At 38.0% G+C, this 21,175-nt stretch overlaps 1 protein-coding gene across 2 annotated transcripts in view; it reads right to left on the reverse strand.

Annotated features, from left to right (window-relative positions):
* Positions 1-2,511: 2,511 nt before the first annotated feature.
* The window catches only part of LOC124796345 (zinc finger protein on ecdysone puffs-like), a 40,256-nt gene continuing 21,592 nt past the window's right edge, over positions 2,512-21,175 (reverse strand). Inside the window, exons 4-16 of one of the 2 annotated variants that reach the window (XM_047260488.1) lie at positions 20,847-21,055; positions 18,911-19,046; positions 18,753-18,833; positions 18,342-18,443; positions 17,530-17,676; positions 12,775-12,876; positions 12,534-12,621; positions 12,231-12,455; positions 12,008-12,144; positions 11,825-11,911; positions 9,527-9,706; positions 3,357-3,456; positions 2,512-3,275 (exon numbers count right to left, since the gene is read on the reverse strand). In XM_047260488.1, the coding sequence (XP_047116444.1) occupies positions 3,043-3,275; positions 3,357-3,456; positions 9,527-9,706; positions 11,825-11,911; positions 12,008-12,144; positions 12,231-12,455; positions 12,534-12,621; positions 12,775-12,876; positions 17,530-17,676; positions 18,342-18,443; positions 18,753-18,833; positions 18,911-19,046; positions 20,847-21,055 (1,827 nt within the window). In that variant the 3' untranslated portion in view covers positions 2,512-3,042. Of the gene's footprint in view, positions 3,457-9,526; positions 9,707-11,824; positions 11,912-12,007; positions 12,145-12,230; positions 12,456-12,533; positions 12,622-12,774; positions 12,877-17,529; positions 17,677-18,341; positions 18,444-18,752; positions 18,834-18,910; positions 19,047-20,846; positions 21,056-21,175 lie in introns of both variants that reach the window. The other variant, XM_047260487.1, reaches the window with a different exon arrangement.

Raw genomic sequence — 21,175 nt, forward strand, 5'->3', positions numbered from 1 at the left:
ACTTTCTTCTCTGCAACCTTCACATGCACCTGTCAAGTGACAACATTGTAAGACTACCCACAACATGTTAACTTTATTTTCAGAGGGATAAGGTGAACTAGTCTCAATTACAATGGTGATCTGTATTTTTAGTTTATTGAAAACTGATCAGTTTCTACACTCACAAACATGGTGGCAGTCATCTATGAAATTATGTCAGAGGCAAGGCTTTAAGCAAGGATTTGAAGTTATGTTGGATGTATGGGATGGGCTCACACTGTCAGAGTTTATAGATGGAGGAGTCAGATAACTGGCAGAGACCTTCCACCAGGCAGTAATTGTGATTCAGTCACAGTGGTGGAACCTTTGAATGCATATCAGGATTTGCTGTGTGGTTGTGTACGACTTCTGCTGAAAGGTCAATGTTCTGAGTAAGGAACCTGGGGATGATGAAGTGAAAGTAAGGAATTCTTGGAAGGTGACCAGTGTGTGGTTAGGCGGGAAGGGGAAGTATGGTGGTATAAACTGTGTGGCAGGATTCAACATTAGGATTAGGTTGGAGTGATTGGGGCAAAGAGGCATTTCCATTGCAGGGATTGGGACAAGGAGTCTATTTGACAAGCCCCAACAATTTAATTTTGGTTTAGGGCTAATGGTGAGGCCTTTGGATAGAACTTAAACTTCAGTGGGGCTGCAGGTTTTGGTGGAAAGCTTAACAACAGTTGAAAAGGTCAGCTAGGCAGCATTTGATTAGTACGAGAGGTGGACGAGGATAAACACGATGGGTAGGTCAGGGGTTGAACAGTGGTGCCCTCACACGAAGGTTGGATTACTGACTTAGGTTGTGCCTGGAATGCTCCCCAGGTGCTGCCGAGCATGGGATTCAATTTCAGTGATGTGATATATGAAGCAAGTATTGCACAGTAGCAATATATTGCAGTGCTTCTGAGATGCCTGTACCACGGGGGTGTGTTTTTGCACAACCAGGTTTGTAAGGGCTCGATACTGGTGGAATCTGAAAAGGTGAAAGTCACTGTGAAAAGAGGGATCGGAATGGAGGGGTGGTTAGGCCACTGGGGAGAGGGGATTCCAAGGTTAAGGCAGCATTTAAAGAATAAGGGACAAATACATAGACACATGAAAACACATACAAATACATTAAAATGCACGTAAATGTGGAAAAGGCATCCATGAGGTATGGGAGCATGCATGTGTTGGGGTCAGGGAAGACAGATCAGTAAGATTGCGTATCACAAGTGTGTGTGTAAGCAAATCCACAGTACAGCCATGTGCCCCACACAGCACACAGCGATGGCAATGTGTTTGTGCCATCTAGAAGAGAACTTCCTAGCCTACCAAAACACACATCCCCTAGCTGTACACTTGTGTATGACTGTAAACCAATGAGATGGAAGGCCACCACCTGTCATGGTATTATCTCCTCAGTAGCTGTGACACACCACACTAGCTAAAATTTAGCTCAAATGCTGTTGACAGTCTCTCTAGAAGTCGTTACGATTAATTTTCAGTTAATATCTACAATTACAGCTTTCAGGAGGTGGCAAGTACAGTCTTAACTCATTCGCAGTTTAGTGTAACGAGTAAGTGCAGAATTGTAAGGAGGTATGTGTTGCCAATTCCCATCTCACTGGAACCAATGTTTTTCTCGACTCACATTTTGACAGGTTCCGATATTTTATTATTGCAATATGATCTTTAAATATATACATGCTCTTTCTAACGAATGAATTTTCAAACGGCTTCACATACAAAACAACGCGCACTACTTGCAGTGAGATATCTTTTACTTTTATCACAACTTCTGTATTTCATGTTTTAAGATTCTGCTACTGAATAGGAACAGTAGTTTAGTAAAAATGACTAGGTAATTTTCATTGTACGAAAAAACTACTGTAAATCTGAATCACACTGTTTGTAATGCAACATTTGTACACTCATTTCCTTATCGACTGGACATCCACTTTGCCTTTTAAGATGTTCATGGATATTTAAACTTTTATTTATGTATACTACGGACACAACATGATTAGCATGTAACAAGGAAGGAAATTTCACTAACACAAGAATTTTACACTCCTCTATTTTGTAAACTGTGTGCTTTGCGGGCCAGATACAGGTCGTAACTGTCATAACTGTCAATGGACTGGGCTGTAAATGCATGTAGGCAAGTGTACCATAAAAGTAAGTCTCGTAGTTTCCTAGTGTTCAGCTGCACACTGAACTCTGCACATTCAACCCTACACTCTATGAATTATCAGAATAATGCACAACAAGGAAGCTCACGTCAGCTTCCAACGTGCAGCTACTCATGTGCTACAGCTCACAAGATCCTTACTCTTATACTGTACAGCACCAACCAAACTACAACCAGAATTCTCAACAATCTCAGTTTTGTGTCAGTTCACAGACGCAGCACGTCTGTAGGAGGAACATTAATCTGTTTTGTGTGACAGTTCTCAAAAGCAGCACTTCTTTAGTAGGAAGACTGAAGGTATACAGTTTTACAAAAAATTATGGTCACAGATGTAGTCTTTTATTTAATAGCCTACATTAACATTACAATAGAAAACTGAAGGAACGACACTTACACAAATGCCACACTCTTTCTTCAATATGGCAAATAAAAAGGGCATTGTTTATGGAATACAAAGCGATAAAAGCCAGAAAGAAAATTTACAACACAGCCTTACAAACTGATTACTACATTCACAAATTTAGTCAGAAGCTCAAGAGTTACATTAATTCTAAAATTGATTCTGGTTTATGCATCAAGAAACAAGCTACACACTACTGACAACTGGGAAATGTATATACGGAAGGCCCCAGTGAAGTAACAGCATTACAACTCTACCTAATGGTCATGTTTTCACATGTCTAAGGCAGAAGGAATGGCCCACACATCACAAATACTTAAACATACATATATCATGAAAAAATCATTAGTCTAATAAGTAACTGTGTGTTGAAGGTAAATATTGCCGTCTTTGAAAAGATGGTGCAGTCAAGCAAACACATTTGTCTGTATTAGTGAGGAATTCAGTCTTATTTGGTGCGCTTACGACCACGTCCACCTCTTATGGCAGCCCCACTGCCACGTGTTCCTGCAGCAGGTGACCCAGCTGTACCACCTGTAGGTGTAGCAGCTGCTGGTGACCCACCTGCAGCTGCTTTTCTTGTACCAGGCTTTCCCTTTGCACCTGCTCCTTCAGCCTTTGATGAAGCAGCTGAATCATCTTCTGTAACCTCTGCTCCGCTTTCTCCTTCAGCTTCTCCTTCTACAGTATCAAGAAGCGTACCAATATCATGGTCTACTTCAGCCCAAATATTATCTTCTTCATTTTCTTGCTTAACTTTACCTTCAGCTCCTTCAGCACCCTCATCATCTTCCTCTCCACCTTCAGGGGATCCCTCCGCATCTGCTTCTAGAGGATCATACTTCTCCTCTCCTGGTAACAACTGGAAGAGTTTTCAGAAGTTAACATTAACACATGAAGTAATCATTTCCAATAAAATGACAAAGGGGAGGGGGCACAGGACAAGACTGACCATCTTTTCTCAAACTATGAATAGAAGCAAGGTAATCCCTTTTCCAAATTCCTACAGTATCTCATCTAGTAGGCCAGAGGAAGAGAGACGACCCATTTAAGATTTAACAACATTGTGAACAGATGAGAGGCAACGAACTAGTCAGTTCTGTAGCACAGTGGTCAAGCATGCACACTGTCGATCTGCCACCTTTGGTTCGATACCAGCTCCTATAGTGATTTTCCATTTTATGTTACTCCTCACAAACTGTTTATTATTTTGTCACGATGTTTCTTATAAAATTTGAATGTTCTCTCTCTCTGCCACCTCCCCCACCACATATGAACTGCATGCAGTCTTCTATATGTAACAGGTTCCTTCTTGAAGTACAGATGGAACGACAGCAATTTCAAGCCTAATGAGTATTTCCCTTGTACTTTGGTGTCCTCGTCTGGTACATAGTTGCAACAATTATGCTTATGCTCATCTGAAACGGGCAACAATTACACTTATGCTCATTCTGAAATGAAGTTCCCATGATCTTTTCCCGAGATCGGGAATCACGATTCATCTTCAAATCTGGAGGAAAGAAGTTGAACAAGGTGGCTCTAAAAATAACAATTGCATTCATCAACTTCAGAACATGGGGAATATTTCAGGATGCACAAGGCTTATGAGCAAGTGGTGAGCATTAGAACAGGTACAAACAGTGTGAGGAATAATAATAAAATGACAATAGCAGTGGGAATCTTACCCAAAGGGGAGAATTTACAGTGTGCACCTGACCACTTCCATTATGCCCCTGACTATTGTTATTGCTCAAATATGTCACAAATATTTAGAGTTACTTCTTTTCCTATGGTATATTTACACGAGACATTCTATAGACTTTGAAGGGGCAACTATCTGCTTCTATTAACAGTTTGAGCTCCCTCCCCTTGAGAGTACCATGAAATATTGCAAACAAAAAATATATATTATTAGAATGCCACTATCCTAAGCACAACGTCAATCAGAAAGATCTTGCAAATGAATGTCGTTATTTAAGCAGTTATTGTTGTGGTCTTCAGTCCAGAGACTGGTTTCATGCAGCTCTCCATGCTACCCTATCCTGTGCAAGCCTCCATCTCCAAATAACTACTGCAACCTACATCCTTGTGAATCTGCTTAGTGTATTCATCTGTCTTTCATCTCTGTCTCCCTCTACGATTTTTACTGTCCACACCTCCCTCCAATGCTAAATTGATGATCTCTTCATGCCTCCAAACATGTCCTACCTACCTCATTAGTTACGTGATCTACCCACCCAATCTTTCATTTTGAAAGCTTATATTCTATTCTTGTCCAAACTAGTTATTGTCCATGTTTCACTTCCATACATTGCTATACTCCACACAAATACTTTCAGAAAAGACTTTGTTACACTTAAATCTATACTCAATCTCAACAAATTCCTGTTCAGAAACACTTTCCTTGCCATAGCCAGTCTACACTTTATATCCTCCCAACTTCGACTCGTCAGTTATTTTGCTTCCTAGATAGCAAAACTCATCTACTGCTGCAGCTGTCATTTCCTAATCTAATTCCCTCAGCATCACCTGATTTGACTACATTCCACTATTCTCATTCTGCTATGTTGTTGTTTTTCTTCTCTATGGCTTTTAATTCCTACAACCCTGTCTCACTCCCTTCTCAACCACTGCACCCCTTTCATGCCCCTCAACTCTTAACTGCCATCTGGTTTCTGTACAAATTTTAAATAGCCTTTCACACCTTGTATCTTACCCCTGCCACCTTCAGATTATGAAAGAGTATTCGAGTCAACATTGTCAAAAGCTAGGTTTGCCTTTCCTTTATATATCTTCTAAGTCTTAGGGTCAGTATTGCCTTGTGTGTTCCAACATTTCTACAGAATCCAAACTTATCTTCCTCAAGGTTGGGTTCTACCAGTTTTTCCATTCATCTGTAAAGAATTTGTGTTAACATTTTGCAGTTGTGACTTATTAAACTGTTATTTCAGTAATTTTCAAATCTGCCAACACCTGCTTTCTTTGGGAATAAAATAATTATATTCTTCTTGAAATAAGTGTTTTGCCTGTCTCTCAAATCTAGCTCAGACAGTAGTTTTGTCATGGCTGGCTCTCTTACGGCTACCAATAGTTCTGATGGAATGTAGTCTACTCCTGAGGCCTTGTTTCAATTTCTATCTTTGTATAGACCCACTATATACTCCTTCCATGTTTTTGCTTCCCCTTCTTTGATTAGGACAGGTTTTCCATCTGAGCTCTTGATATTCATACAGGTGGTTCTCATTTCTCCAAAGTTCTCTAATTTCCCTGTAGGCAATATCTTACCCCTAGTGATACATGCTTCTACATCCTTACATTTGTCCTCTAGCTATCCCTGCTTAGCCATTTTGCACTCCCTGTTGATTTCATTTTTGAGACATTTGTATTCCTTTTCACCTACTTTATTTACTGCTTTTTTTACATTTTCTCCTTTCATCAATTAAATTCAATATCTCTTCTGTTACCCATGGATTTCTACTTGCCCTATTCTTTTTACCTATTGATCCTCTGCTGTCTACACCATTTCATCTCTCAAAGCTACCCATTCTTCTTCTGTATTTCTTTCCCGTTCTTGTCAATCATTACTTAATACTCTGAAACCCTCTACAGCCTCTGGTTCTTTTAATTTACCCAGGTCTCAACCTCTTGATTTCCTACCTTTTTGCAGTTTCTTCAGTTTTAATCTTCAGTTCATAACCAATAAACTGAGGTGGTCACAGACTGCATCTCCCTGGAAATGTCTTCCAATTTAAAACTTGGCTCCTAAATCTGTCTTACCATTATATAATCTAACCAAAATTTTTCAGTGTCTAGGCCTCTTCCATGTACTCAGCCTCCTTTCATGATTCTTAAACCAAGTGTTAGCTATTATTAAGTTACACTGTGCAAAATTCTACCAGGCAGCTTCCTCTTCCATTCCTTACCCCAGTCCATATTCACCTACTACTTTTCCAACTATCTAATTGCAGTCCCCCATGACTACTAAATTTTTGTCCCATTAATTTCTTTTATCTCGTCATACATTTCTTCAATCTCCTCATTATTGGTACATACTGACCAGCTAGAACATTATAACACCTACATAATAGCCAGTACACTGAAGCAATGCAGCCTTGGTAGGTTGCTTGATGGAGGTGGCACCACTCCTGTACACGCGAGTCACCTAATTCTCAGAAATTCCAGGGAGGATGGGGCGGCAATGAGCTTTGACGACACATTCAACCGCATCCCAAATGTTTTCAATTCGGTTAGGGGTTCAGCGCAAATGGAACTCATCAGTGTTCCTCAAACCACTCCATCACACACCTGGCCTTATGACATGGTGCATTATCTTTTTGAAAAATGTCGCTGCACACGACACTAAGGGGATGTACACGGTCTGCAGACCAACATACAATACTCCTTGCCCATCATGGTGTCTTCCATGAGCTGCTCTGGACCCATGGATGCACTCTTTAATGTTCCCCAGAGCATAATGGTGCTGCCACTAGTTTGTCTGCCCCAATGTATAGGTGTCAAGGAGCTGTTCCTCTCAGACAGATTTGTGCTTCCCACTGGTGTGATGGAGAACGTTTCGGGATTCATCAGTCCATCCAACGCTGTGCCAATGGTCACATGCCCATTTCTGTCATTGCTGCCATTGTCGAGGTATTAACATTGGTACATGCATATGGGTTGGCTGCTGTGTTCAGACACTTAATCTGTCCAGCTTTTAAATCTGATGTTTGTTCTGCCACTGTTTGCCACCTGACCTATTTTTACCAGTTTGCCCAGCTTACGAGTCTAACACCTGTAATGAATGGCAGCAACCCAACCCCACTACATCTAGATGTAGTTTCACCTCTTTCGCCACGTGTTGACACACACCACAGCACTCCTCAAACACAAAACAGGTCGTACCGTTTCCAAAATGCTCATGCCGAACCTCTGGACCATCACAATCTGCACTCTATCAAAATCAGTTTGCATGCCTTCCCCATTCTAAACAAGAACAGCACTCTCACTGATATTATACACACCCTGCATGTTTCTCATTAGCAGTCATTCCTCACCAGGTGGTGCTATCGCCCGGACAGGTTTATATCGATACCAGGTTGGTGGTAATAATGTTCCAGCTGATCAGTGTCTTAAGAAAATTTTAGGGTATACCTCAATTCACCAGTTTAAAACTAGATATGTGTATTGTATCTGTAGAACAAAGGAACAGTCAGACTGTATGATTGTTTAACATTAACAATGAAAATTACTGTTACTGGGCCACAAAAGTCTGGATTGACTGGGTATTTGGTCTAACCACCACCACTGCTTGTTTATTGTACATAGTGGACCATGGACCAAACAGTGTCTTCATTCTACAACTCTCAAAATATGGCTGTAGGTACAAGTGACCAGATTAGTTTGTCAAAAGGTCAGTTAACATTTGAGAGCAAAGGTTTAGCTTCCATCAAGAATACACCACCAATACAAACCCAAATGTCATGACCACTGTAGTTAATTTAAATTCAGCTAAGAAAATGTGTCAATTTTCTGGTCACACATCATGTAAGCTTTTCCCAACCAGGCCAAGAGCATTAGTACACTTAACAGGAGTAATGGGAACAGTTAATCAGTTTTTATAATAATTATCTAAAGATTTCTTTCAGACACTATGAAAGCAGTATTATGTGACTACAGAAAACCCGTGTTTTTAATCCAATTACTTGAGAACAGCATTTATCTTCTGTAATATCTCAAATACCATTTGACCATAGGCAAAAAGTTGAATGGTGTGTTTTAATTTGTTACAAAATAATGAGTGCCACTACACACAACAAAACTTCAAATTGTCAATGGCATGTAAGTGATGCAAGCATACTTTTAAGTTCTATTCTAATTTAAAAATGTGTCAATTCCATAGTTCAGCACTGAACTGAAATATTTCACATTATCAAAAAAGTGACAATGAGCATGTTCCTGTCTAAACTTGGCATTAAAGTACTGTCAACATGGTTACCACCCTTTCTTTTAATACTTACAAAACCAGTTGGCCTAAGTTTATCAAAGACTTCTTTGTCAGACCTTCACGTATTTCTTTGCTATAAATTATACTCTAAACTAACCACATAGAGCAATATTTTGTAGAGGATTCGCTGATTTATAAGCTTCATTGTACGAGTGCTCATTCCTTTGTAAACACAAAGCTTTAGTGATAATATAGTAGCAATAAAAAGCAATGAGCTTTAGATGTAATGTACTTTAGCCATTTTGCAAGGGATGCTGGGAACGTAAGTACACAGTAATGTATAGTTTGAAGCAGCACAACAGGTGTAGGGAAATAAGCCTTGCCCCTCTCACACGGGAAACAGCTCAATGAAATTAAAATTGCATTCACAGTGCAATGCTTTTGTGCATAATAACCAGGATGGCTACCCAAATTTGGAAAAAATTCCCTCCACAATAATGCCTTTACTCTCATCTGAGCTACATCCTGGCCATAAACCGTAATTTAACTAGTTTTTAAGCACTGACAATTCATGAAATAATATTAATTTGTTATTTATGAAACTCAAAATTCAATTTCAATGTTAGGGTCAAAATGCAGATTTTCCTGAGATTTTATGAACTTCCTGAAAGTCCCTGATTTTTCAAGTAAAATCTAATTCCCTGAGGATTCTAAGTTTTAGAAAAGAATCACCACCTTCACCGTTTCGTAGCACATGTTGGCGACCTGTGCTGACCTTAAGTCATCTGACTTCCTAGGGCCTAGTCCCACTGTACGTATAATATCACGTTAAGTAGCTCACAAATCGTCCGTGTAAATCTTGAAACTTCCTGGTAGATTAAAACTGTGTGCCTGACCAAGACTCGAACTCTGGAGCTTTGCCTTTCGCGGGCATTCTGAGTGTTAATCTTATTATCAGGTTAATTAGAACTGTTTTTCACTAAATTGTTACCTTCTTTTCATCAGCTTCAGAAGTATCCATTGATTCTTCCTCATTTTCACCATCTTTTTCCTCTTCTTGTCCATCCCCCTTTCCAGCCTCACCATCTTCCTCTTCTTTAATCACTTTACGGCGCTTCACATTCCCTTCTTCATAGGTTGTAGTCTCATCATCATTTGTACGTTTGCCTTGCTGTAAATGAATTATGTGAATAAGCAAAGAATTCATCTCGCACATGACAAAATGCACAACTAAAATTAGTTGCTGAAAATTTTTAACAAGCCTTTGATGGAACTTACATTCACTGAAGCCAGCTAACCCTTTTCTTTTCATTCACCAAACTAAATCAATACCAACACCTGTCAACTCAGTGCAAAGATAACTTTTGCTGAACAGAATTTTGAAATTCTTTGACTTTTCCTGGCATATATTATGGAGGGGAAGGTCTTACTCATTCAACCAGAACATTGTGGCAGACACACCCAGTATTTCAACAGGTCAAGTTACTAGACACAGCAATGGGACTGATGCAAAGTTGCTTGGGATACCTTTTATACCTGTGAACATTCCACACACTGAGCATATGTCCTACCAGCGAGTATGCAGGTGTGGCGAGAGGACAACCACAGTAAACAAGAAATTTAAATCTCGCAGCAGTCAGTCATTTAGCACACTTGCTACCTCAGTCTGTTCATACACTGTGCATACTTGCCATGATTGTCAAAATTTTTCTTACTACAAGGAACTGCCGTTACATTTTGGGCATTTATAGGGTACCAAAGTAAATATTTTCATTACAGTTTTGAAAGTATAAATGTTTTTGATTTATGGCATTCCTCTCATCCACCTTTACAGCCAAGCCAACAAAGACAAAAGCCAAATAACAGAAAAAATTAGTGTTTAAAATTTTGGTACAGTGGTATGGGGAGTGCCACACAAATATACCAGTGGGGTGCAAGCATGGGGAAATGTGGCATTAAAAGATCACTATCTTCCTCAAGTAACTCAACCCACAGCTTTTAGCAAAAACACTTCCCAGCGCAAAATCAAAACCACATTGAATTCCCTACAAAAAGTCACATTCGTTGTTTCTAGGGCTAACTTTCTGTATTGCAGAGGGTGGAAAAGTCACATAGATTATTAAAAATGGTACAATTATGGTATTAAATTAATTGTTGAAATTATCTTCCCCATAAGAACTCTACAGCTGGCATACAGGATGGCTAAGGAATTTCTCTAGCAGCATTCAGAGATTTACATAGATTCTGTTTGTGTGTGTTTCTTGAATTACATTATCAGTGACTGATTTTCACTATGTAGTGCCTGCATACTGCCTTCATAGGGCACACTGAGAAAGGGCTGATATGACTTTGTGAACATGCAATGAAGAAAATATTAGTCCCAGAGAAAAAAATTAAAACTTACCTTGTAGGGAATTCAATTTTGTACTAACAAACACTTCACTTCACTGGAAGCTGCATTTTTCACATAATTTAAGACAATGTGACCTTAGATTCCATTCCACCTCACCCCCCTGCACTTAGTCAGGATTTTTATGTTGTTCATGACACACACTCCAACCATTGTAAACAAATTTGCAACTATACAAATTTTCGGCCATCTAATTTTCCATCACTGACTGGTCTGACATTCTAAAGTTACTTTTCACAATCTCTTCATCTGAAGAATCTGTGCTGCTGCTGCTTCTTCTCCTCATTCAAAATTTCTGTACCACCCTTCCCTTGATTAGGGGTTTGCACATGTAAAGGGGCTGGAATAAACAATCAAGAAAACTGCATGAAAAGGAACTTTTAGACAAAAAGGTACAGAGCAGCCCACGATACTGTCAGCTGCTCCTGTGAAACAAGATCTGGAAGGAGTATTTACACAATGGTGTAAAGCACTTCCACCACAAGTGCACAACTGGAAAATCGTTAATGGATCATGTGTCTGCCACTCCATACCTTGTCTATTCACTGATTATCAACATATCAGGAAAAGCGAAGATTGCTTCTCACCGTATATAAGAGAAAAGTCTCAAAGACTGCCACATGTTGAGCTTTTCACCTGATAAGTCCAATTTTCTAAATTAGACAAACAGGACATTCACACAAGCACAACTTATACACACATGACCACTGTCTCTGGCCACAGACTGGACTGCTCGTATCACTATCTTTATTCCACTACTTAGAAACCACCACCTTATTCAGAAGTTGAGATTTTTATGTCAAGTCACAACAGAATTCATCATGTTGACTGACTGCTAGACAAACAATCTCAGTTTGAAATATCCATCTACCAACCCACCTTTTCTGCTTTTTCCTTAGCTTCTGCCTTCTTCTTTGCTTCTTCTGCCATAGCCTCTCTCCTCTCTCTGGCTTCAACTACTCTTGCCTGTAAATATCAATATGTCAAAACACTGAAAATAACTAAGCAAGCAGCAAATAGCCATAAAATATGATTCAACAATAAAAATGCATCTTTGCTTACCTTTGTTTTCAACATAGTAACATAATTATTGTAATGAGTCAATGTGCGGCAATGAATTTTTGCATCATCGTCATTCAAGAAGAAACGATAGCAAGCACGGCATTTTATTCCTGTTAGTTTCTTGAGTGCACTCTGACCTACAAAAATTAAATGTATTGCATGAATTACTATTTGTTTTAAATACAGAATTTTCCCTGTATTCAGCATTTAATTGAATCCTTACCAATTGGAACATCAGGATTATATTTTGGTATTCGTGTCCGCAGATTGCTGAAAGACAATTCTGATAATTCATCAATTGGTGTGGGATCTTCTGCACCCTCTTTTTGTTTTCCCTCTCCCTTTTCATCCTTATCACCTTCTTCCTTATTCTTATCAACCTCTTTTATATCCTCTTCCTCCTCTTCACGAGTTCTAACCTTAATATCTTTCCTCTTGAAATCATCATCTGGAATAATTAAAACCCAATTACTAAATATCCACACAACTCTGAATTAGTACATCACATATGTTTATCTCAAGTTACCTAAGCTACCAGTGTCAGAGTCAAGCTCCTCTGGCAAAAAGTCATCATCTGAGCCATCTTTACGATGCTTACGAGCTTCTGCAGATTTCTGTAAATGTAATCAACAATTAGTGCCACAGTTAATGATAAAACTGTCATTAAATTTCAGTTTATCTCAACAGAAATTACAACTTTGGTGTTTTGGTTCTGACTATAAACACAGTGTGTGCGACAAGCTTTAAGATGACATTAAAATCTTTACCTTGAGATGTAGTGGCGTCAATCGGTGATGGTCCCATTCAATCCTGGTAGGGAACTCCTTTTTGCACAGATGACATCGTGGATGGAGAAATTTTTTAAGTTGCTGTAATAAGAAAACACAATTAGCACCAGATAAAGTCTCTCAATGTATATGCAGTCCTTATTGCCCACAACTTGTGTATTTTATTACTTCAATTATCTTCATGCATTTATGATGGAACTGTACTTTGTAAATATCTATGACAAGACCTCTTCATTGCTCTATAGATGGCTACTGGTTTTGACTAAAGTCATTTGTACTTCAGTCTGTGTGTCATACAATATAATTTTGTAGGTACATTAGTGGCATATGTGGAGACTGTCTACAAAATATATTGCTAGGAGTAGCACAGACATAAATTTAAATGTCATGCACAATGTGGCAGTTTTTCACTTTTAAGTATTTATGATATGTTTCCTGAACTGGAAACAAATGGATGCATTCCTACAGTGAGGTATTTAGTGAGTGAAGCCAATGAAAATTTCAGTACATCAAACAGCTGACCACATCACTGAACAACAAAAGTTATAACTTCTCTAACCAATAGTTAAGGGTAGAACATGAGGCAATGGACATGCAAAGTTAAAGGACTGAAGAGTATTTTGTCTTGACAAATGAGCCCAGACATCTTCAATGATTATGAAATTGGTGTATTATAACTGACTTCCATCAAAAATAGACTGTGTGCGTGGGAAAATGTCACAAAGCACAGAAAACATAAAAGCAATGACAATCCTGCTGTGTTTTGATAGTGGTGCCACCATTAAATCACAAAATTTAGAAATACATTACAGACAGATTAATCATTTTATCAAAGCGAAGTATGATATTACATAGGCCTGACAGTATGGAGGCTGCATAGCCACAAGACAAACAGATGAGAGTCTACATCAGAATTTTCAAAACACACACAATAGCACATACATGATTTTAACATGCAATGCTAAACTTGACTAAGTTTCTTAGGAAGTTTTGTTGCCGACGCACCAGGCAGAAACATGAATGTTGATGTGTTTCTTCCTGATAACTACATGTGTCACCTGCAAACAGACATGTAATTCATCCTGTGAGAGCTAAATGTAGAAAAGCCATCATGCTTAAGTCAATTTCATTCCTCAAAAAAGTCATGGGAATACATTTTTTGTGCATGTTTGTTGGTGCTTGCAATGTTGAACAATTTAACAAGTACTGGCTGTGGGTCTATATCAGTTGCTGTTTAAGACTATTCTCCTGTATGCTGCCACAGACACCAGAAGTATGGCACATCAGGATTTGTCATGATGACAGTTCTGCAGTACAGGCAGATTTTAGTGAACTGTGTGACGAATTTTGAAAAGCAGAGCAGAGCTAGACGTATACTGATGATGATGCACCTATATTACATTTTAAAAGCAGTATCTAAATTTAGATATAGCAAGGATTACTGAAGTTAAGTGGCAGGAGGCACAGGACTTCTGGCCAGGTGAACACGGTTATAAATATGAAGTCAAATAAGGGTCACGCAAGAATGGGTTTAATAATGAATAAGGAAACAGGAACACAGGTAAGCTCTTATGAAGAGAGTAGTTAACACATTATCAAGACACAAAGCCCATGCCTACCATAGCAGCACAAGTTCACATGCCTATTAGCTCCACAGATGAAGAGGTTGTAGAAATGTATGATGAGGTGCAAGAAATTACTCAAAGTAAAGGGAGATGAAAACTTAATTGTGATGGGGGGAATGAAATCTGACAGTAGGAAAGGGAAGAGAAAGAAAATAGGTGAATGTGAACTGCAGGAAGGTATACAAGAGAGACCATAATCTGATCATCGCCAATACTAATAATCCAAAGGTCGTATGTGTGGAAGAGACCTGGAAGGTTTCAGATAGGTTATATAATGATTAGGCAGAGATTTAGGTATCAGATTTTAAATTTTAGGTCATTTCCAGGAGCAGATGAGGACTGACCACAATATATTATTTATGAACTGCAAAAATGTAGCAAATTAAGGAGATGGGACCTGGCTAATCTGAAAGAACCAGAAGTTGAGAGATTCAGAGGTGACAAACAGGGGAAAGCAACGGAACAGAAGATGAATGGATAGCTTTGAAAGATGATTTAGTAATGGCGACCACAGGATCAAATAGGTAAAAAGACAAGGCCTAGTAGAAATCCTTTGATAACGCAAGTGATACTGAATTGATGAAAGGAGAAATTTAAAAATGCAGCAAATGAAGCAGGTGAAAGGAAATACAAACGTTTAAAAAATGAGTGATAGGAAATGCCAAATGGCTAAGCCGGAATGGCCAAGAGGACAAAATTAATGATGTAGAAAGATATTTCATTAGGGCAATGATAGAGACCACCTCCAGGAAAATTAAAGAGGACTTTGGAGATTAGAGAAGCAATTGTATCAATATGAAGAGCTCAGATGGAAAACCAGTTCTAAGCAAAGAAGGGAGAGCTGAAAAGTTTAAGGGCTATAAGGGGGTCTATACAAAAGAGATGAAGTTGAAGGCAATATTATAGGAAGTGAAGTGGTGTAGACTAAAATGAAATATTGCGAGAAGAATTTGACAGTGCCCTGAAGAATCTAAGCACTGGCGGTGGCGGGGGGGATGGTGATACTCCATCACAATTACTGATAAGTCTTGGGAGAGCCAGCCATGACAAAACCCTTCCGTTTGGCATGTAAACTGTATGAGAGACAAAATACCCTCACTCCAAGAAGAATGTAGTGAATTCCACTTCCAAAGAAAGCAGTTACTGAAAGTTGGGAATATTGCTCAACTATGGGCTTAGGAAGTCATGGCTGCAAAATACTAACTAATTCTTTAAAGAAGAATGGAGAAACTAGTAGAAGCTGACCTCAGGGAACATCAGTTTGGATTCCAGGGAATGTGGGCACACAAGGCAATACTGACCCTATGACACAGGAGAAGTTAAGGAAAGAAACTTACGTTTGTGGACTTAGAGAAAGCTTTTGACTATGCTGACTGGAATACCCTCAAATTCTAAAGTTGGTAGGGGTAAAATACAGGTAGCAAAGTCCTCTTCACAACGTAAAAAAAAAAAGAAAAGAAAGAAAGAAAGAAAGAAAGAAAGGGGTCGACAGTTATAAGAGTTGAGGAACATGAAAGGGAAGCAGTGGTTGACAAGAGTGAGAGAGAGAGAGAGAGAGTTATGGCCTATACCAGCATCCTTCAGTCTGTATTCTGAACGAGCAGTGAAGGGAACCAAAGAAAAATTTGGAGTAGGAATTATGTCTTGAAAGTAGGAAATAAGACAACAAAAGCAAAACATTATATGACACAATGGGAACTTGATTAGGAAACAACACGAAGTAGTAGATTTAGTTTTGCTATTTGAGCAGCAAAGGAACTTATGATGGCTCAAGCAGAGAGGATATAATATGTAGATTGGCAACTGCAAGGAAAGCAGTTCCAAATAACAGATGTTTGTTTAGGAAATCTTTCCTGTAGATATTTGTCTTGAGTGTAGTCACATATGGAAGTGAAGGATGGGAGACAACCAGTTTAGACAAAAAGGAGTTTTTGAAATGTGGTGCTACACAAGAATGTTTAAGATTAGATGGATAGAAAAAAATTGTGTCATAGCTTGACCAAAAGAATGGATCAGTTGACAAGACATTCAGATATACCAAGGAAACTGCAATTTAGTACTCTAGGGAAGTTTGGGTAGTAAAAATCAGAGAGACCAAGAGATGGATACAGTAAACAGACTGTGGAGGATGTAGGTTGCAGTAGTTATTCAGAGATGATGCTTGCACACATCAAACTGTTTTCTGGCTGAAGAGCACAACATCTACTGGTAATACACAAAGGCAAAAATTTCAAGACAACTGCTAATAGACAAGTGACCTGTCATGATTGTCTACTGATCACCAGATTTAGCAAAATAAGGATATTTTTCCTCTCCTACCAATCAATTTCCAATGTTCAAATCTCAAGCCCAATAGAAGATTGCCACATCTGTTTTGCACATGTCTGCAGGGCATAACAAAGACAACTAATAAATCATAAGATGGAAATTGTGGTCAGCACTTACTTTCAGCAGGCAAATTCTATAGCAATCACCGAAAGACAACCAGAAGTAAAGGTGTCAGTAATATTCAGTTTTATTTGATTCACAAAATATTTGATGTTTCAATCCCTGTGCTTCAATGTAGTTTCTATAAGAAACTAAATCTGCCCAATCACCACCAATGTCACTTTATTATTTCGAAAAGTTGTGAATTAAGTGTGATTCTATTCTTTTCCCAATACACAAAGAGTTAGAGATTCATCAAAATATGAGAAGAGACATCACAGACAGTGTGTAAAGAATTTCACCACAGTTGGCATCAAGGATTTAATAAAATAATTTTTGCATTGCATTCTTCTAACTCAAGATGAGCACTACTGCCAAACCCAGGACACTTGAGTGTCATGTCTCACTTCATAGGTAGAGTCAACACTTCAATAATCTATCTTCACAACTGCAGCAGTTATTAATATTTGTGTCGCAGAAGAATGATTACTTCCAAACTTTGGGACATTCATTTCTCATTAGAACTTTATCATGGCCAAGTAAATGCTTTTAAGAGAAATTTTTATTGGTTCAGTGAAGCTTCAAGATCTCCAACCAATGAAAATGCTAAAAACAACTAAGATACTGCATGGATGTAGAAGCTGACCTAATGTTTCGCATACATTTTTAGATATCCACAAACCTGATGTCTCTCATTGCGGCGATGAACCATTAGGTGACCATAGAAATGTAGATCACACATTGTACAATATTCTCTAGTTTTCATGTGAACTTTCTTTCCCTGTCGTTTCATGCGTTCCATTTCTATTTCACGTTGTTGTTCAGCAACCTGTGGAACAATTGACTTGTTAAAAGGCACAATCAGATTTCGTTACATCAAAGACCTACAACATTTTCAAAATCACACTTAGCTCTTACAATGGCAACACTTAAGACAATTTACACATATGAAATGAAGCAGCAGCGTAACATTTACAGAGGGAGTACAGAATTACATTAAGTGGAATTGTGAGTGAGAAGGGACATTTCAGAACAATGCTTTAACACTATTTTCATTGCTCGGCACCCTCATTTTCATGCAGTTCAGCTAACTAGAGAAACCACCCACTGCACAAGTGCAATTAGAATCCAACCATGACAGTCTTTAAGGCATATGTTCGAACACCTAGGAATACTTATAACAATCATGTAATACAACAGTAAATCCACTATATAATTCAGCACAACAGAAACAGATTCTAAGTAAATACTGTTGCCAACATAGTGAACTAATTTAAAATGAATTATAGAACAAAGACACTGGTAACCCATTCATGCTAAATGAGGGACACACTTCTACACGATATAAATTACTTCATTTCAGCATTTCAGATCAGTACTGTGATCCAAAGAAAATGGAACCAACCAAAAAGACTTGGCATCCACGTCTGTACTGCAGTTTACAGTGTTACCTTTATGAGAAATGTTTGCACAAAGTTTAATTATAGTACTCACTTTTAATTTATGTCTCATTAACTCCACCTTTATTTTATTGCTTTCCTCTAACTTATCCATCATCAGTTGGTGTGTCCTGCCCTTCAAGTGGCTTTCAAAGGACTGAAACAAAATTAATTATTAGTAACCTCAAAAAATTATAAATATAGTTTGAAAGCTTATGTTGTTTTCAGTAAATATCTTAAAATAATTTGTTATATACAGTCTGAAAACTTGGTGTACCTATATCAGTCTCAACAAATTTAAGCACAAGTGCAAATACACACTTAAGAATGATCACAACAGACAATCTGTGTATGGCATTAAACTAACTAGAAATGTAAAAATTCAACAGTGTGTCATATGACCACAGTAAGTAAGATTTTATCTTTCACCCCAACTGCAAGTGAATTAGGACTAATAAGTACTTACATTACCATCCCACATATGCTTTTTGCAGACATGACAGAAGAAGAGAGCATTTGGTATACCACTGTATCTATTTCCTTTTTCCTGTTAATAAAAAGGAAACATAATTAATTCACATTCATAAGAAATTAATAATAAAAATGAGCACTAATTTTATATACCTCATCATCATCATCTTCTCGTTCCTCTTCAGTTTCACCATCACCTTTGTCTTCTTCTTCCACAATTTCTCCATCTTCTGGTTTCCTTTCCTCTTTCCAATCTCTCTTCTTATCATCACCTCCTTCACCTTCCTCCCTGTTAATGAAATCAGTTACTGTTATGCTACTACCCTCCACTAAAATTTAAAATTAATGATGATTTTACAGTGTTAAATTTTTTATGAGCACTGAAATGAAGTGTCACTGATCAAAACTTGGGAATCAATATGGAACATTAAAATGGCAACACTGACCAACAGAATGACATTAAAAGCTTTAGTTGAAATATTTGTAACACTATCAAGAAAAATTTATTAACTTCCACAACTTTGCATAAGAGCAATAAGTTCTCATAAGTTTAGAAGTAACCTGTTTAACACCAAACAGTTTGATTTCTAGTTTCCAGCTTTATTTTTCATTTAAGTGACAATTTGACATTAAAGCAAAATTATTTACAATTATAGCACTTTCTTCAATTTCACCACAAATCTCTGCACAGTTATTTCAATGCAATTACATGACAACTTAGTAGAAAAGTTATTGCAGTTCACTGTAAAAATAGCATACACGATTTAATATGACTATGCATCAACTGCATCATCCTCAATTCATTTCTTATGTGCAATAAGGAACAGTTGACTGACGTAACAGACCCCACATTTGTAAAGCCCTTTATCTACTTTACTAGCAGCTCAATCCCTGCCTGTAAGCTTCCCAATGTTAACAGTAAGAACTGCAACACAATAACTTTAGTGAGAAGCTGCTCAGTTACGTCTATCCCAATCTTATGTAACAAAGATTCACTGTCCTCCAGATCGCAAGACTACAAAATAGTCTAGATAATGTTTGAACAATACAAACTGCCATAATTAAAAGTCATCACATATCTACAGGCTTACTTATGCAACGTTCTTAGATAAATTTTAAGTAGAAACAAGTATATACCAATAAGGGGCAAAAAGTGGTAGTTGAGAAACTCTTGTAACTAAGTCAAACAGAGAGCAATGCAAAAGGGTAGCTTCATGAAATATTTGATTCTTAACATGTTAACATGTCTTTTAGACACTTTTCCCTTTTACTGTTCAGTTATATAATCTGATGATGCCAGGAACTTTCTATTATAATGGGCCACATTTTTTCCAATTAATGTTTTGAACAATAACATTAAATTGGTTAACATACATTACTGTCATGGAAGTGTGTTTCCACATTACTAATTCAAAAACCAACTAAAAAATAAGCAAATTCAAATTTGCAAGATTATCATGAAATGGAAAAAAAGTCAAACGGCTTTCAGAAGTTATTTACAGAAAATTTTTCTGAAGCTTTCCAGAAATCAGCAGCTGCTGGACATAAATTACTTTAAACCAACACTAATTCAGGAATCTGCAGAATGATTAATGGAGGCAAGCATACATCATTTAGCACACTGCTGCTAACCAGAAACAAGTGTAAGACACTATGTGCTTATTATACTTAATTTAGTAACACTTAAAATTAAAATTGAAAAATTATGATTTAAAAAAGTAATTTCTTTCAAAGCCTGCATTACTACTGAGTTTTGTTGTTGAACTCTTCTCTCTTGAACAGAAACAAGTGCTGTCAATTTCTTTTGCAACTGTTACTTAATAAAAATAATACATACGTCTGCACACAATAATACTTAAGGTCAATAGAAGTATGAAGACAAGTGTGCATTCCACCAGATATTTACTTCTACAGGAACACAAAGATACTAACAGAAAGTGGGAAGCCAAGATGCAATAGATTATGTTGCAGAAAGAATGGCAAGCTGCCATTGAAAGGTATCCCAGCAAGATGCTGAGAATTCAGAAGTGAACGGTACAAACTTACAACAGTAAGATAGAACAGTGATGAAGCAGTAAGTTCTGCTTACCTTTTCCCATCCTCTTCATCTGCTTTTTGCACATCTCCATTTGTCTTATCCTCCTCCTCTTTATCCTTATGCTCTTTGTCATCAGCTTTACCCCCAAGCTTGCTGCCCGCACCTGGCCGGGACTTCCTTACAGGACTGCGAAACCCTTGAGCTCCCGGCTTGCGCTCGGGGCCACCCTTCGAAGGGGTGGAGCGACGGCCCTGTGCGTTCTGCCACGTCGCAAGGACGGGTTGTAATCACAATTAGCAACAACATCAGCAACAACCACAATTCTTTGGCCAAATTGAGTAAAAAGGATGATCCGGATATTTCTGGATCAATAACTGGGA

This window comes from Schistocerca piceifrons, chromosome 4 (genome assembly GCF_021461385.2).
Source record: "Schistocerca piceifrons isolate TAMUIC-IGC-003096 chromosome 4, iqSchPice1.1, whole genome shotgun sequence".
Taxonomy (NCBI): Eukaryota; Metazoa; Arthropoda; class Insecta; order Orthoptera; family Acrididae; genus Schistocerca; species Schistocerca piceifrons.